The sequence below is a fragment of the Neolamprologus brichardi genome, chromosome 5 (assembly GCF_056152115.1).
Source record: "Neolamprologus brichardi isolate AB-2024 chromosome 5, ASM5615211v1, whole genome shotgun sequence".
Lineage (NCBI taxonomy): Eukaryota > Metazoa > Chordata > Actinopteri > Cichliformes > Cichlidae > Neolamprologus > Neolamprologus brichardi.
Genome location: NC_142108.1, coordinates 16,115,641 through 16,132,257, shown reverse-complemented (window position 1 = coordinate 16,132,257; position 16,617 = coordinate 16,115,641). Strand labels below are relative to the sequence as shown.

The following is a 16,617-nucleotide window of genomic DNA, read 5'->3' as shown; positions in this document are numbered from 1 at the left end:
TCCTCGTTGCTTTCAGCAGCTTGACTTTTCAATTTAATCACCAACACAGTGTCATTTTTATGTTTATGTGATTTTAGAGGGGTGGATTTTGCAGAACAGCAACAAAAGCTGAAAAGAATGAAAGGAAGTCAAAGGAACAGGAAGAAACATACAGATGGGAAAAAACAATTGCATGCTCACAAATACACTTTACACGCAGACTGACTTTGTAAGTGCTAAGGCAGAAAAGTCAAGCTTTTACTCAGTAACGATTACTTTCATTAAATCTAAATGATGTTATGGGAGAGACAAAAAACGAAGCAGGAGACGGCAGCATAATCGGGCTGTTAGTCCTGAAGGGTAAAGCTTCAAAACAGCTGATTCCTACAGTATTCACATTAATCCAGTTGGATATAGTTTTCTATCACCACTTCCTATGTGTCTTTTTCTTCTCTCTCTTTCTCTCCTTCGACAACTCTAGTTTGCAATGTAGGATTGTTTTGTTTCCAGATTTTTAAAAATCACTCCAGATTAACAGAACTCTGATCTGATGTTTGTGTTTGGAGTGCTCGTTTAACTTTCTGAGGCCTAAGTCATAACTGACAGTGATCCTAACCCTATGGAATCAATATGTTGGCCCGAGACTCAGCAAAAGTCTTGGTTCACCAGTTTCTTCATATTTTGCTTCCAAGGAACTAGAGTTTTATTTTTAGTGGTCTTGAGCAATGTCTCATCAGGATTTCTGAAAGTATTTTAAAGCTTTTCTTTGGACATTGGCTGCTTTTTCACTCATTTTCAGCCCAATCTTTGTACCTGACCATCTTCACAGGATTTTTTAAAAATCTTTAAACCACTGAACCTATAACTCATTCAAATACTGAAAAGACACCTTACTCAAGAAATGAAGCAGTGTTGTGTTTACACATAACAGATAACTTAGCAAAAAAAAAAATCTTTAGGCACTTGTTAGACAGACATAAAGTAGTATTTTTTGTTTGTTTGTTTGTTTTTATTTTAACCAATAATGTGATTTTCAAAGCGCTATTAGCTGAGCTCTTGGAATATCTCTACACTGTGTGTGGTGTATACTTGAAACATCTAAGGAAACTGGACAAGTGTCAGGTCTAAAAACTATATTGAGCAGCACCGTATTTCCATGTTTGTTTGCACATTTCAATAAATTGCTGCACCCATTTTCCATTGTCCTAACAAAATCTAAAGAAACAAGATGTGATTCAATAGTTTTGCATGTATATATATTTTTTTTAATTACCACATTTGTTCTAACTAGCACACACTGAATACTATTTAAACTAGTTAACCTCACTGGGTTAATGCCCTGATTACAGCCATCCTTTAATAAACACATCACCAGTTTCTCTTCAGTTCATATAACAATAAAATGTAAATAACTAAATATTTTATGAAAAAAAATCACAGTAAACTTCACTGAAACATTATTGAATTATAATAAATGAGATGTAACTAATCAGTACTTCTACTGTTCTCCAAAGTCGTGTGATCAGATAAGTGCCAAAAGCTTCTCTGTTATAGTAGCGAGCACTTTTATTGTTTCAGTCTCTGTCCACAGTGAACAGCATTTTATTTTAAATATGCAGTATGTTTCATCAGTATCCTGCTCATCCACAGTCCCCATCCTGTCTTACATCACTAGATTACTTAAATTGTTGTACAGACGTGTCTCAATGTTGAAGACCATCATCCAGGTTACATCATTTCTGTTATGCAGCTTGGAAATCTTTTCAGATATTTGGCTCCCATCATTTAAAACACATTATGGGTGGCACAGTGGTGCAGTGGTTACCAGTTGTCTCTCTTTATGTGGAGCTTACATGTTCTGTGCCTGCGTTGGTTCTCTCTGGATTCTTCCCACAGTCCAAAGACAAGCAAGTAGGTCTCTCTGTGTTATCTTTGTGATAGACTGGCAAGCTGTCCGCCTCTCTCCCCATAAAAGTTGGGACAGACTCCAGCTCCCACACAAGCCTGACTTGGATTAGTGAAAAAAAAAATGGCTGGACATTAAATACTAAATCAGCTTTTTTTTTTTTTTATATTATTTCTGTTTAATATAAGACCCCAAAACAGCAAGAAGTCAATTAAAGCCTTTAAGCACAATATTATTTTACAACACAAAGTAATAGTACATCTTTACAGGTGAGACAGTCATTGTGGTGGAGTTTGAGTGCACCGTTATCTGCCACGTGATGATGTTTTAATTGTGGTTCCTTTGTGACTGGAGCGCTCGTCACGTCTGCTCAAGCTTGATTCCTCTTTTTCTTCCTGAAAAGGAAACATGAGAATTCAACCTCCTGTCGTGTTATTTTCACAACTACAGCAATTAAAACATAACAAAGCAAAGACCAGACCTTCAGCAAAGCCTGCAGAAGATCCCGAGAAGGCAACAGACAGACTGCTTCTCCCAGAAACGCGATGAGGATTTGAAACACATCAGACCAGTATCCCATTGCAAGCATGAGGACCAGCAAGGCTCCCAGCCGCATAACTACAGAGTGCAGGAGGGCCGCTGTGTCTGTCTGCCGATGCTCATCCTCTGCAAGTACAGACAGAAAAGTTACACAATGATCCCAAAAAGCCTTGGCCTTGTGCTTACTGATTTTATAGGCTGTGTTTTTGCCATCAATTCTAAGTTTTTAATTCATATATGTTGCTTTTTACATTTATAGGGCTTCATTTCATCAGTTATGGTCTACTTTTATTTCTTAAATCCATATAATATTATTTAAATCTATTTAAATATTTTTATTATTACTTAACACTGCGTGGGTACTTTCCTCTCTGAGGATTAATTAAGTTCCACTCTCAGCAGTACCGACCATCACCTTGAATATACACGAGCAACATAATGTAACAGAGCGTCAGCAGAGTCCAGAACTTCATAGCATCCTTCTGGGACAGGAAGTGGTCATAAACCGTAGCGGTGGAAGCAACACTTGCTACAGCAAAAGCCAAGACAACCGCTCTTTGCAGTGAAGCCAGTATGGTGTGTCCGGAGGTTAGAAGAGTGATGCACTTCCCACAGCAATGTTCAGTGCTGTGCAGCGGGTAGAGTTTGGCCACATGGATCCACAGACTGTGGCTCAAGCTTGCCAGTTTCCAGCTGAGAGCAGCTGCCAGAAATAAGCTGAGGGAGCTGTGTGGAGCCCCCTGTTGGAGGAAGATCAGAGTGCCGGTGAGGCTACAACCCAGGGAGAACTGGCTCTGGATTAGGATCATGTCTAGACCTCTACCACTGGCATCCTGCATTGAGAGACGTGAATTAGAAATGTGTAATAAAAGAACACTCTAAAGCAGATACATACAAGCATAAAACAATGCATAAATATAGCTGCAGTATTTGTTAAGGAGGAGCTCACCAGTCCAGCTGACGCCCAGGTAGAAACAGCCCTGAGGGAAAACTCCAGCACTATCAGGGAGAAAACCCTCGAGCCCATCAGAGAGAGGAGGACAGTCAGAATCCAGAACTGGAGGGCTGATCTCCAGTTCCCTCTCAGAGATGTGCCCAGTGAGGATGACCTGGGTTTGCTTTCATTTCCAGAGTCAGAATCACTGTGTGCAGACAAAATAGAATAACTCCAACGCTCTTGAAAATCAAGCCATGCTTTCCCTTTTCCCTCTCAAAGGGTGAACTCACTTGGAATTTTGAACAAAATTGTAAACTCTCAGCAGGTTGTACAGCACTGATATTCCACATGCACCTACGAGCCCTTTTAAAAAAACAACAACCAAAAATAAGCCAGTAAAGAGAAGACTTGACATTGAAAAGTGCTGAGAATTTAACCATAATCAGAGAAAACATATTATCAGACCTTGAAGAAAGCAGTCAAATGGTTTTGAATCAAAAGGTGTCCATCCAGTGGTTCCCAGGATCAAGGAGAGAAACATCTTTATGATGTTCTTGTGACGTTTCAGCAATAACACTCAAAGTGGTGCTACAAATGAATGACTTTGCCCTTATTTCTTCGAGCTGATCAGGTTTTAGCAAGCTCCATCCACCCAAAGGTACAAAGGTGAAACGTGATATGGCTACAGCTTTTAGTCCAATCAGTTCTTGATGAAAGGGGTTTCAAAGCCTCTCAAAAAGAAACCTTTAACCCCAGTCAATTAAATCATTTCAAACATACAGAAAACACCACAGATTACAATGGTTTTAAAGGAGTGTATTCAAAAGATTCACCACCTATCCAGAGAACAAAAACAAACCAGACAGGTTTCTTACAAAAAAACTTTATTAGGACTGTTCACTGCTGTTAAAGTTTTAAGTACCAGTAGGTTAAATTTCTGCACATACAAAATTGAAATTACAAATGTCATTCTTGGCTTTAGTTACATCAGTTCAAGTCAGTGAATTTAAAAAAGGAAAATCCCATCAGGTTGTTTTTTTTAATACAACAGACAAGGTATCTAGACAGTGTAATAAACATGGCAAACAATTGTTTGCTTTAATGATGATGACTTGTTCTTCGGGTTGACCGCACTCACACACTTATGAGTTAACAAGCAAATTCCTGCGAGACTTAAGCTTGAGGTATAAAGAAACCCTAATCAAAAAATGTATACACTCGAGACATATTTTTAGAGAAAGATGTCTTCCAGTATGTGCATAACATGCCAGCCTTGATTAAGTGCTTCAAGTATTCATTTTCTGTGCTAGATGGGAGAGAAAAGCTTGTACTTAAAGCAATAGTTTGACATTTTGTTCATGTTTCTTTCTGGAAAAGAGTAAGATGAGATGTTTGATATGGCACCCAGTGTCCGTTGGTTAAATATAAAGCCACAGCCAGCAGGCATGTGCTTAGCTTAGCATAAAGACTAATAATGAAAGGCAACAGCTAGCTTGTCAGAGCTACCAGCAGCTATCAGTACCTCTAAAGTTTACCAGCATTTTATATTAGGTCTGCGTGTTTAATAAAAAGTGTTGAAACAACAGTTTGTTATTTTATATGCAATTATTATGCTTCTAATGAGTTACCATTTACTATTTTATTAACTTTGCCCAGAGCTAAACTACCTGTTTTTATGCTAAGATAAGTTAACCAGATGCTAGCTTCATATTAACCAAAAAAAACGTCCATGAACCATCTCATTTCACTCTCGGAAAGAAAAGTAAATAAGTATACTTCCCAAAATGTCACACAGTTGCTTTAAATTCAGTGCTTCATTAACTGAGAGAGCACTCTAACAGCTGTAGCAGAGCCCAGTTGTGCTTTCAGTGTGCAAGTATGGGTGCTTCAGCTCTACTTATCCTTCACTGTTTGTTGCCTCATCAGATCCCAGAACAGCATGCTGAGCACCGTGTGCGGGGCCAGTCGCAGGAACACGGGGCCCATGCCTTTATACAAACCCAGCAGGCCCTCTGCTCTGCACACCTTCAGCATGCAGTCTGAAAATCCATGATACAGACGCCCCTACATAACAGATGTAAAAAACACAGCAAGTCTTTCCTGAACTGAAATAAACTGAGTTCCTTTATTGTCACTCTACACAACACAATAAGATTCAAAGGCAATTTCTCCTTAAATATATACCAAATATAAGAAAAAAAAATGAAATAATATATCTATAAAAATATATAAATTAGATGATAAAGGTCAATACAAATATATAATATAAATGAAATGATTTCATATTGCTTTTTTTAATGACAGTATGCTTTTTTTTAGATTGTGAAAATAATGAGAATGAGGACAACTGTTGAAGACAGACTCACCTTACGCAACTCATCCACCGGCTGGTTGTAGAGCCGAGTACTAATGACATCAAATGGTGTCATGGTAATGGCCACAGCAACTCCACTGACTGCAGCTGCCATCAAGACTGCGAGCCAGCTGTTTGGACTGAACCACTGAAAGGACACAAAGAAAGATGATCGGACTTTCAACACATGGCAGCAGCTTGGTCACATATGACATAAAACCTTTGGCTGTTTAGATAACATTACCTGAGAATGTGACACCCATTCCTTAGCTGAGGTGAAGGTTGCCAGCTGAGCAGCTGATCCCACCATGACTCGAGGCACAGCCCCATTCACACCCCTCCAAAGACCAATTAAACCTTCTTTTCGATAGATGGTAACAAAGGCATCAGACACTCCCTGAAATAGAGGAAAACAAAGGCACTGGTGAGTAGAGGCTACAGATAATAACTCTCAAAACCAGGTAACACTTTATAACACGGCTTGCAACTAAGGGTGTAATTTCCCTGTAATTAAATGGGATTTAAATTATTTTATCTACAAAAATTATTCGTAATTGCATTTACCTACAAATATTCAAAGGTAGGTACACTAGAATAAGAGGGTAACAAGTCAGTTTTTTACAGGAAAAAAGAAATAATTATTCTGTAAGTTTATTCTTTATTTAAAATCTCTTTTTGTCACGGTTCTGGGTCTTTCTGACCCAGCTTTTTGAGTTCTTGTGTTTTTTCTATGATAGTTTATGTTTTGAGTCCTTTGTTGTACTGTCTTTGTTATTTCCCTAGGTTTCAGTTATGGTTATCATAAGTTTAGTTCTGAAGTTTTGTAATATGGCTTCACTGTGTTCCATGTTGTCTACTGTGCCTTTCTGTACCATGTTTCAGGTTCCAATGTTCTGTCTCCCCAGTCCCTGTTAAGTTTACATGTCTGGAGTTCAGTCAGTGTGTTTCCTGTTTTACTTTGAAGGTCCATGTCTCATGTCAGTGTTTCTAGTTTTGCTTCCCTTGTCTCGTCCAGCCTGATTACTCCCAGCTGTGCTCTCCTTCTGTGTCTCATTCCCTCGTTATCCCTCAGTGTATTTAAGCCCTGTGTTTCTCTTTGTCAGTGGTGTAGTCGCTGTCATGGATGTGCGCCCCTGTGTGTTAGTTATCCATGTCCCAGGTTAGTTTTGTTATATTTTTTGTGCCATTCTGCAATAAAGCAGCTTTTTGAGTTTAATTCCTGTGTGGTAAGTTTTGCGTTTGGGTCCTTCTCCTGCCTGCACACAGCCAAAACATGACACTTTTACTAAAATTTGTGAACAAGAATTTGCGAAACGAATACCTTAGTAAAAGTATTTGTCTAAAGCCAGAAATAAAGGTAATAATATTCAAGCAAAACATTGAGGCAGCCTGAAGTAACTTCATGCAACCCATTTAAATTTGCCTTGAATACATTAAGTCAGATCTTCTCTTTCTGTTTTTGTTGATTCTGCAGCTGATTTCTGGAGCAATTAGCTGCAAATTTGAACATACACATGAATGTATGGAGCTGTATTTATTAACCTTTGATAATGCATTCACTTTGGCACACTGTTTTTGATACGCTTTTCAGTTGGAGCCTGACCAATCCTGGCATTGCCAACTTAGAATACAAGACATGCCACCTATGGCTGAACCTGGCCATTCAGTATATTCAGGTGACCTCATTCTTTGGGCACATATCACTGGTGTAGACCTGACCAGCTGAAGCATCTGCAGATTATGACACTGCCCCCTGCAGGTTCTTGCAGCAGGCTCTGAGCAGGCATGATGGGTGCATCACTTCATCTGCCTCTCTTCTTACGTTGATGGAGACATCACTGGGGAAGAGGATAAATCTAGACTCTTCAGACCACACGATCTGTTTCTATTGTTACTGGCTTTTTTTCCCCCTGAGAGCACTCTTAGCACTTAGCACTTTTAATTTTTATGTTTATTTAAGCGTTGTCTGACAGTATGTTTGCGCTAAGTACCGCAGCAATTTCCTAATTTGTAAACCTGCTCAACATTTGGCAATAAAACCCTTTCTGATTCTGATAAGCCTTAAAAAGATTCAGCGATTTGTTTTTAGTCCACCGAGTTTGCTTCACATCATGTGTGTTTGCAAATGTACTTACTTTCAGTGTTAGACATATCCATGACTTGTGCTGATGATTTTTTTTATGATCTGATTTTACCAGATGTTTAAAGGATCTCCAATCACGATCACTTTTTTCTAACCACATTTCTTCCTTTTTTGATGATGATTCATCACTATCCTCCCAGGTCCTTTCAGCCCCTCTACAGCCTGAACCATGAAATAACTGCCTGAAATTGCATGTTTGTTTGTTTGTTTGTTTGTTTGTTTTTTTTTCAAAAAATTGAGTGTTTAATGAACCTTCTGAATAATAATAAAAAAATTAATATCAATTAGCATATTTTAGTTTTAATTTGCTAGCTCTGGCATTTCAGACAGCTCTTATCCTGGTTTTGGTAGTTTCAGTAATCGCCTTAGTTGTCTTTGCTGGATGAAGGCAAATAATTTAACCCATCTTTTCCACAACCACATGATGCGTCTTCTGATATGGCTGTTTAAGAAATGAGAAGCGGCTCACTACATCAGTTAAGTTTAAATAACCTGTATCCAGCTAAACCATATTAATTATTGCAGTAAATATCCAGTGAAAGGCTCTTATTTGTTTGCTTAAGTAAATATAGGTGGAGCCTTTTTCTTTTGGCCGGGCAGATTATATGATCTGATGGTTAAAGGGCATCACGTACTGTTTAAACACTATACGTCTGCAGTTTTACTGTGCTTCTCTATAATTTAACTTATACTTTTAGTTTTATACTCTCACCACACTGCATTTTAGAGAAAATACTAAATACACGTCAAATACAAGTTGATCCATTTTTTGTTGAAAACACAGGTACATAATGTTATTGATACGCAGTGTTTATAATGACCATTTTCACTCTTCTCCTCAGGTGCCAACAATTAATGTTTTCATTATCAGCTTTCTATCTTGGTATGTCATTAACGGGAGTGTTATGGGCTTCAAATTTTAATTACCAAATGAACACCTGATAAATACACAATTATTATACTATAGCACATAGTTTGCACCATCCTGGCCAGTTATTGTACTTTAATACACCTGTACTGACATCTTTAAACATTGAAACAGCTGGTAAGCTATTCTTGTGTTTTATGTGAAATGTGTCCGTCTTACCAGGTGGTTATGCTGGTGACCTACTGCAATGGCTGCCACAGTCTGAGCCTGCAGATGGGTTTTTACCTATGAAGAAAACACAGCAAGCACGTTTTAAAATGCGTTCAGGCTTATGGTTAGTTTTCAGCAGCGAGCTTCACTTAATGCTTTGCTGAAACAGAGTTCAAAGTGCACAGAGCACCAGACTTGTCACCAAGTCATTTGTTAGAATGAGTTGTGTAAGGATACCCGATAACCCTGCTAATATTCACAGGAAGCAGTTACACAACGTGAGAGTCGCACTTTCCTTGTAAAGGAAGTTTTTTTTCTTCGTGTGAAATCATGACGCATTTCATGTAAAACAAAACACCTAAATAAAAACGGAGAAGAAGACTCATCGTTTCCTTCTTGATATCAGATATGGTGTCAGTAAAATAACCTTCACTGCCTGCCAGCAGCACACAGAAGGACCCACAACATACTGTATAGGTTTGGCAGCAGCAGGCGGAAAGAAAAACATTCAGGATATATTTAGTGACCGTGATATAAATACGTCATCAGACAGTATCGTCTTTCCATGACGGTCCAGAAAGCTTAGATGGACTTGGATGTATTGACTGGCAGCTGAGGCAGAAAAACAACAAAAAGAGTGGTACAGTTGTAGAAATGCAGAGGACATAAATCGAGTGATGGTGAAGTTTGACACTGATGTGAAAGTGATGTTTTTTTGGAGAGCATGTAGACGGACTGCTAACAAAATGCACACTCTGATTTAAACTGGAGATCATACTGCGTTTTGAAGACTTTCTAAATGACCTAGATCTATGACTTTACGCCAAACATCTATGTGATCTAGCAAACACTGGGCAAAAACAGCTTGAAGACCTTTGAGGTGTCTTTGAAAATGGTCTGGGGTCTCTTTCTTTGCCCTTCAGTTCAAATGCAGACAGATGTCGGGTTTGTATTTTAGCTTTTCTTTTCTTTCAAGTTCATTTCATTTTACTGTCCTTTCATTGAGCCACTGTAATTTATTTCCCCCTCTTTAACTTTCCATTTAGTCAGATTTTGTCAAGTTAGTCTGAAAGCGTTGCTGGTCTCTCACTAACCAGATTCCACCACACGATTTCAGGGGAATTTCCAAAGTTAGTCTTTTTGGAACACAATTTCCCAGTTGTATAATTATTCTGCTGCAGACGTTCAGGAAGGAAACAAAGGGTGGAGCGTGGGGGCAGATTTTATACTGGAAATACTGGAAGAACAATAACTTTGGAAGAATTTCACATCATTTCAAATGCGAGCTCCTAGAATTTTCTTCGAATAAAGAATTTTTACAGCAACTGAAAATTGCTCCAATATAGACTTACTAGCCACTTCAAGTACACCTTGCTAGTACTGGGCTGCAAACCTGCTTTGCCTTCTGAAGTGTCTTCATTCTTCCTTCTTGCACTGCAGGAACCAGGCATAAGAACATGTGTACACTGTGGTCATAAAGGGATGGACAAGAGAAGCAACAACATGCAGGCAGGCTGTGGTGTTTAAATGATGCCCTGTTGGTATATCCTCCACACTGTTACATTATATAACAGTAATTATGTTGTTTGCATTAAATTCTGACTTTACCATCTGAACATTGCAGCAGAAATGCAGTCTCAAAGACAAGGCAATGTTTTTTCAGTCTTCTGTGATTGAGTTTTGATAAACTTGTGTGAATTGTATCCCCAGAGATGCTCTTGTGCATATTTTGGGTTTAAAAAGTGGTTATTTGAGCTATTGTTGCCTTCCTTTCAGCTGAAACCGGTTTCCATTTTCACACAGAGAACTACAGCTCACTGGATATTTCTTTTTCAGACCATTCATTTTAAAGTCAAAAGATGGCTATGTGGGAAAATCCCAACAGATCAGCAGTACTCAGACCAGCTTGTCTGACACCAATAACAACATTCAAAGTCATGTAAATCACCTTTCTTCCCAATGCTGAGGATCAGTTTGAACTTCACTCGGTCATCTGAACCACATCTACACATACAGACCATGATGTATTTGAATGTTGAATGTGACTATTCCTTTAATGTAGAAATATCTTGTTGTGTAATTAGGAAGTGAACACAAAGGATGGGAGTTCACGTTTGTCTCTTCTTTTTTAAATCTATGGGCGAGTAGATGGTAAATATTTGTCTCTCTCCCCATATATGTAATTTAAAATCATTACATACATTTGCAATGTATGTGATTCTGTTCGTTTTTTGTTTGTTTTGTTTTGGCTTTGTACTAATAATGAATAAGAACTGTTGAATATCAAAAAAAGAGAGAAATATCCTGTTGTAACATATTACTCGTGTTTACGGAAAATCCTTTGTGTTACACTGTGATACAAGTTTAGAAGTGTGTTGGGTTTTTTTGCTGCGGATCACAGTTTAACAATGAGTGACCCAGTTAGTTCCTGAGAGTTTGTCATCCAGGCGACACATCTAGGGGAGATCTAATGCTTCTGTTACTTCTGCTTTAACGTGATTAGAACACACTGTTTTCAGTCACTTTGAATAAAAAGACCTTTCTGGAAAAAATATCAGATGACTTAATCAAAAGGATTTAAGAAAGTGCCACACATGAAGCAAACATGATTGTTTCTTCTCTTAATTCTCTCATATTTGGCGTCAGATGCCCAGACCACCTCAGCATTGGATGGATGGATTTGGCCTTTTCTTATCATATGTTGAGACTGTACAGATTTGTCAAAAAAAACATTAATGCAAAAGATCCTAAAAAGTAAATTCATTTACATTAATACATATTGTAATGGGGATGCTCACAGGTAGACACTTCATTTGAATTAAAAGAGTCACAAAAAAAACTTAACCAAAAAAAAGCAGATAGAATTGATTTTAATGATGCACAAAAGCCAAATCAGTGGCATACCACTAAAGGAGTTTATCTCTATGGAGCTTCATGTTTTATTGAAATACCTTCCTCTGGAAACAATGACTATAGAAGATACTATAAAAAGGACAAACTTTAATAAACTTACCAGATAGGCAGGAGAAGCTATGAAGGCACCCAGAGCTCCAGCACCTGCCCCTGACAGCAGACTCCCCCCATGGAAAGAGGTGATCCCCAGAGCTTCACAGTAGGAGTACGAGCCCAGCCTCACGCCGTTCATCACACCCTGGTAGATGAGCCCGGCTGAGAGCCCCTTCTGCAGGCCCCGTAGCCCATCCGTGCGGCCCACCACCCAGAGCGCCTGCAGGACCCCGCGGTAGTGTCTCTGGTAGGATCCTCGAGCACAAAGCTCCCCCTGTAGCTGCAGACGGGTTTTCACCACCTCCAGAGGATTGGTGAACACACAGGCTGCGCAGCAGGCAAGAGCGCCCAGGGCGAAGTCTAGTGGAGGCCAGACTGCAGGAGGCGGCGGCAAGGGACCAAAGACCCCACAGGGGACTGTCAACACAGTGGGTGAAATCCTCTGGGAAGGCTGTGGAGCAAACACAGACTCTTCGGGCGAAGTGTTCAGCAGCTGAGTGCTACTCATCGCTGAGAAGTGATCTTCACAGTTTGCCTTAACAGTACTCATGATAGCTTTCCTCCCCTTGCCTCAGTGTGATAGGAGCAGGGAAAGTACTTGGTAGAGTACAGTAAAGTCAGAGACAGAAGCTACCGACTCCTGCGATTACTCATTTAACATCTGCTTTACACGTTCGTCCTGTGACTCGCAGACTCACGGTGTCCTCCTGGACTCACTTTCATTAACTTTCTTCACCGTCATTCTGTTCTAATGAAGCACCATCTGCAAGAGATCATGCAAACATTTTAAGTAAGCTTCAGGTATGACACCCAAATCCAGCCTTGCAAGTCAGGAGAGTGACTCTCCTTTTTTTTCCAGGAAAGAAAAAGCTGTCAGATATATTTAGGTTCCTCCTTGCAGGACAAACATTGTAAAAGCCTCTCTCTTGTTCTTTGACTCTGGGAGCTTTCGGCACACTGAAGTTCATTCATTCAATACTACAACTGACCCAGAAACAGATTTAAGAGTAAACACACCAGATAATCTGACATTCATAAAACATACAAGCACACAAAAATGCTCAGAACAAGTATCAGAGACAGCCACGTGGAAATATAAAACTTTTCTGAGAGTCTTTTTCTGTGGTTATAAAAATCTTAGTTCACAATGACACTCACAGTTTTCATTGATCCCGTGCAGCTCCATTCTTCCTCCCTGCTCCATTCTTGTAAACATGTGTCTCAGCACATTCATTGTCACAGTCCCCTCCTTCTGATTCTGGTCAGAGCCAATAACGTTTCAGGCCTTTGTGCCACCTCACCATTTCCCTGAGTGCGCACGAATGGGTTGGCTGTGCTGTGAAACTGCCCCTGCTCTGGTCCTATAGGAGCTCTCTGGGTAAAAGGTTATTGTTGGTCAGAGAGAGGGAGAGGTGAAGCGTCTGAGGCCCGGGAGAGCAAATGCTGTGTGTGAGCTATCAAAACAAGGTTAAGCTGCTAAAGACCGCATGGATAATCTTGGAAGCAAAACAAAGGGACATATGCACTGCTTTTACGTTTGCGTTTCTTCCATCTTATATTTATCTTTTTATTTGTTTTAGAAAGTTTTTCAGTATTCAGATTTATTTAGTAGAGGAAAACTGATGTGGTTGATCGCTTTAAAATCGACGAACCCTCTGAAAAAGAAAAGAAAATGAGCCGTAAGTGCTAATTGGAGAAAGTTTTAAATCAATTTCTGCAAAATCTGCAGACTTTTTTGTGCTGTATGACAAAAACTCAGCCACTAGAGGTCACCTTTTTGTAAAGTTCAGATCAGACACCCGAGGTGGATCCAAGTTCCCTGTTCATCTTAATGAACCACCTGCCACCTTTAGTAATTTTTGGACCTTTTGTTTACATTAGTTTATGTAGCAGTCAGAGAGCAGCAGGCTTCTTATTATAAAGGCTAAGAAGGGCCGTAATTTAGAGGTTGTGATATAAAACCCACCTTATTTAGATGTGAAACCACTACTGAATTCATAATGTTAAAATGTATACCACTGTTTTTTGTGCACCCAACAGACACTTTATCAAGTACACCTTGCTTGTACTGGGCTAGACCCCCTTTTCTAGCCCAGTACAAGCAAGGTGCCTTTATCATCTTTGCTATCAGGTAGGATGGATTAATGCTTTTATGTTGTTTGCACCAAATTAAAGCCCTACTAATCTTAATGTCCCAGCATAAGCCCAAACGGAGCGAGCGAGACAACAAACTAAATGGGGCCTAAGAGAACGCCGACCGCTGAGGAAATTGAGGACATCAAAAAGTCACTGGACTTTTTAACTGAAGAAACATCAGCTATCAAGCTACAGCAGAAATATATCCTGGACATTGTCGAGGAGATAAAGTCGCTTCGCAATCAGAATGCAGAGAAGGAGAAACGGATTGTCTATCTGGAAAGCAGGGTCGCGGACCTGGAGCAATACACAAGAATGAACGATGTGATCATCACAGGGCTACACATAAAACCCCGGTCATATGCTCGGGCTGTGACTGCTGACAGCAAAGAGGACCATGGAGAACTGGATGTTAGCTCTGCAGAGCAACAGGTAGCTGGTTTCTTGCAGTCAAAAGGGATCGACCTGGACTGTAATAACATCGAGGCATGCCACCCTTTGCCAAGGAGAAACGCTAGTGATAAACCAGCTGTCATCATAAGATTTGTAAACAGGAAAAACAAGAATGCACTGCTGAAGCAGGGGAGAAAACTAAAGGGATCGAACGTCTACATGAATGACCATCTAACTAAATACAACGCTGACATGGCTAAGAAAGCACGACACCTAAAGAAACTGGGTAAAATTCAAAATACATGGACTGCAAACTGTAAAATATTTATTAAACTCAACGGTACACCGGAGGAAGCCAAAGTGCTGGTCATCAAACGCATCCAGGATCTGGAAAAATATTAACATGACTACAAATGCAAGGAGCTGAACAAACAATCAACATTCATCAAAGCAGGTAACAGAAGAGAACAACGGAAGCTAAAGCACTACATATTAAATCATGGAACAATCAACTAATTTAACATCTGGGAATTATACACTGCTATCACAGAGGATTGCTAATCATGAGAATCTGGAGTTAAATTCAACACAAAACATGGAATACAATACACACTTCTCAGAGCAGGACATTGATCCAGAATTGAACTTTTTTAACATCAGAAACATCAGCTGCTATTATACTGAAGATCAATTCAATAAAACTGTCAAGGCTGACTGCAAAATGTCCATAATCCACTTTAATAGTAGAAGTTTATATGCCAATTTTCACAAAATAAGAGAATACTTAAGCAAATTTGCACATCCATTCAGTGTGATTGCAGTATCTGAGACGTGGATTAATATGGAGAAAGGAGTGGACTTTGAAATAGATGGATATGAATTAAATGTTATGAACAGAAAGAATAAGAATGGTGGGGGTGTGGCTTTGTTTGTGGATAAAAATTTAAAATACAGGGTGGTGGAAAAAATGACGGTGGTGGTGGATAACATATTAGAGTGTGTAACAATAGAAATTAGTATGGAAAAAAAGAAAAATGTCATTGTAAGTTGTATATATAGAACACCAGGTTCTAATATTGAAATATTTAAGGAGTGGGTAGATAAAACATTTATTAGGACAAATCAAAAAGTTATGTTCATTTGTGGGGACTTCAACATAGACCTATTAAATCCAAACAAACATAGTATGACAGATGAGTTTATTAATACAATGTATAGCATGGGACTCTGTCCAGTGATTACTAAACCCAGCAGGATTACAGCACAGTCGGCAACCTTAATAGACAATATATTTACTAATGAAATAGAAAACAGATCTATAAGTGGTCTCCTAATTAATGACATCAGTGATCATCTACCTGTTTTTGTAGTGTATAACAGCAATTACAGGAAGGCCAAACAGGAAAATACAACAAAATACAAACGAGTGAGAACAGAGGAGTCCATAAATGCATTTAAAAGTGATTTACTTAAGCAAGAATGGGAGATGCTGTATAAGGAAAAAAATATTGATAAAGCTTATGAGATTTTTTTAGGAAAATTTAAACTGTTATATGATAGCTGTTGCCCAGTTAAGAAATATAGTAAAAATCAAAAATATGTAGCGTGCCCATGGATCACAAAAGGATTACAAAATGCATGTAAAAAGAAAAATACCTTATATAGAGAATTTATAACAATCAGAAGTACAGAAGCTGAAAATAAATACAAGAAATATAAAAATAAATTAACTAGTATTTTGAGGTCATGTAAAAAGGAATATTATGAGAAATTATTAAATATGAATAAAAATAATATTAAAGGGATTTGGAAAACATTAAATACCATCATTAAAAATGGTTCTAGGCAGTCAAATTATCCTTCGTATTTCGTTAACAATGATAGAAATATTAGTAACATGAGTGATGTGGTTAATGAGTTTAATAAATTCTTTGTAAGTGTTGGGCCAGATTTGGCTGATACAATTCCTGATATAACAGATTCTGCAGAGAAAGAAACTAAACTCATTGACTGTAATCCTCATTCAATGTTTTTAACGGTGGTAGAAGAAAAGGAAATCATTGATATTGTTGGGAAATCACAAACAAAAAATTCTACAGACTCTGATGACATTGACATGGAAATTGTTAAGAAAGTGATCAGTGGC

The 16,617-nt window shown here is 38.7% G+C and overlaps 3 protein-coding genes across 3 annotated transcripts; 1 reads left to right on the top strand and 2 right to left on the bottom strand.

Annotated features, from left to right (window-relative positions):
* Window positions 1–1,542: 1,542 nt before the first annotated feature.
* LOC102777812 (transmembrane protein 82-like) lies at window positions 1,543–4,125 on the bottom strand. The gene is made up of 6 exons (XM_006809955.3): window positions 3,828–4,125; window positions 3,653–3,725; window positions 3,375–3,567; window positions 2,841–3,258; window positions 2,367–2,551; window positions 1,543–2,280 (listed from the first exon to the last, which is right to left on the bottom strand). The coding sequence occupies exons 1-6, from the start codon at window positions 3,901–3,903 to the stop codon at window positions 2,191–2,193; spliced, it is 1,035 nt and encodes a 344-aa protein (XP_006810018.1). The 5' UTR covers window positions 3,904–4,125; the 3' UTR covers window positions 1,543–2,190.
* A 104-nt stretch (window positions 4,126–4,229) lies between these two features.
* On the bottom strand, window positions 4,230–13,233 carry slc25a34 (solute carrier family 25 member 34). Its single transcript, XM_006809954.3, has 6 exons — window positions 13,101–13,233; window positions 11,950–12,705; window positions 8,946–9,011; window positions 5,960–6,112; window positions 5,729–5,863; window positions 4,230–5,426 (listed from the first exon to the last, which is right to left on the bottom strand). The coding sequence occupies exons 2-6, from the start codon at window positions 12,490–12,492 to the stop codon at window positions 5,256–5,258; spliced, it is 1,068 nt and encodes a 355-aa protein (XP_006810017.1). The 5' UTR covers window positions 12,493–12,705; window positions 13,101–13,233; the 3' UTR covers window positions 4,230–5,255.
* A 648-nt stretch (window positions 13,234–13,881) lies between these two features.
* LOC148102758 (uncharacterized) lies at window positions 13,882–14,873 on the top strand. The gene has a single exon (XM_087841308.1). The coding sequence runs from the start codon at window positions 14,178–14,180 to the stop codon at window positions 14,871–14,873; it is 696 nt and encodes a 231-aa protein (XP_087697434.1). The 5' UTR covers window positions 13,882–14,177.
* Window positions 14,874–16,617: the final 1,744 nt, after the last annotated feature.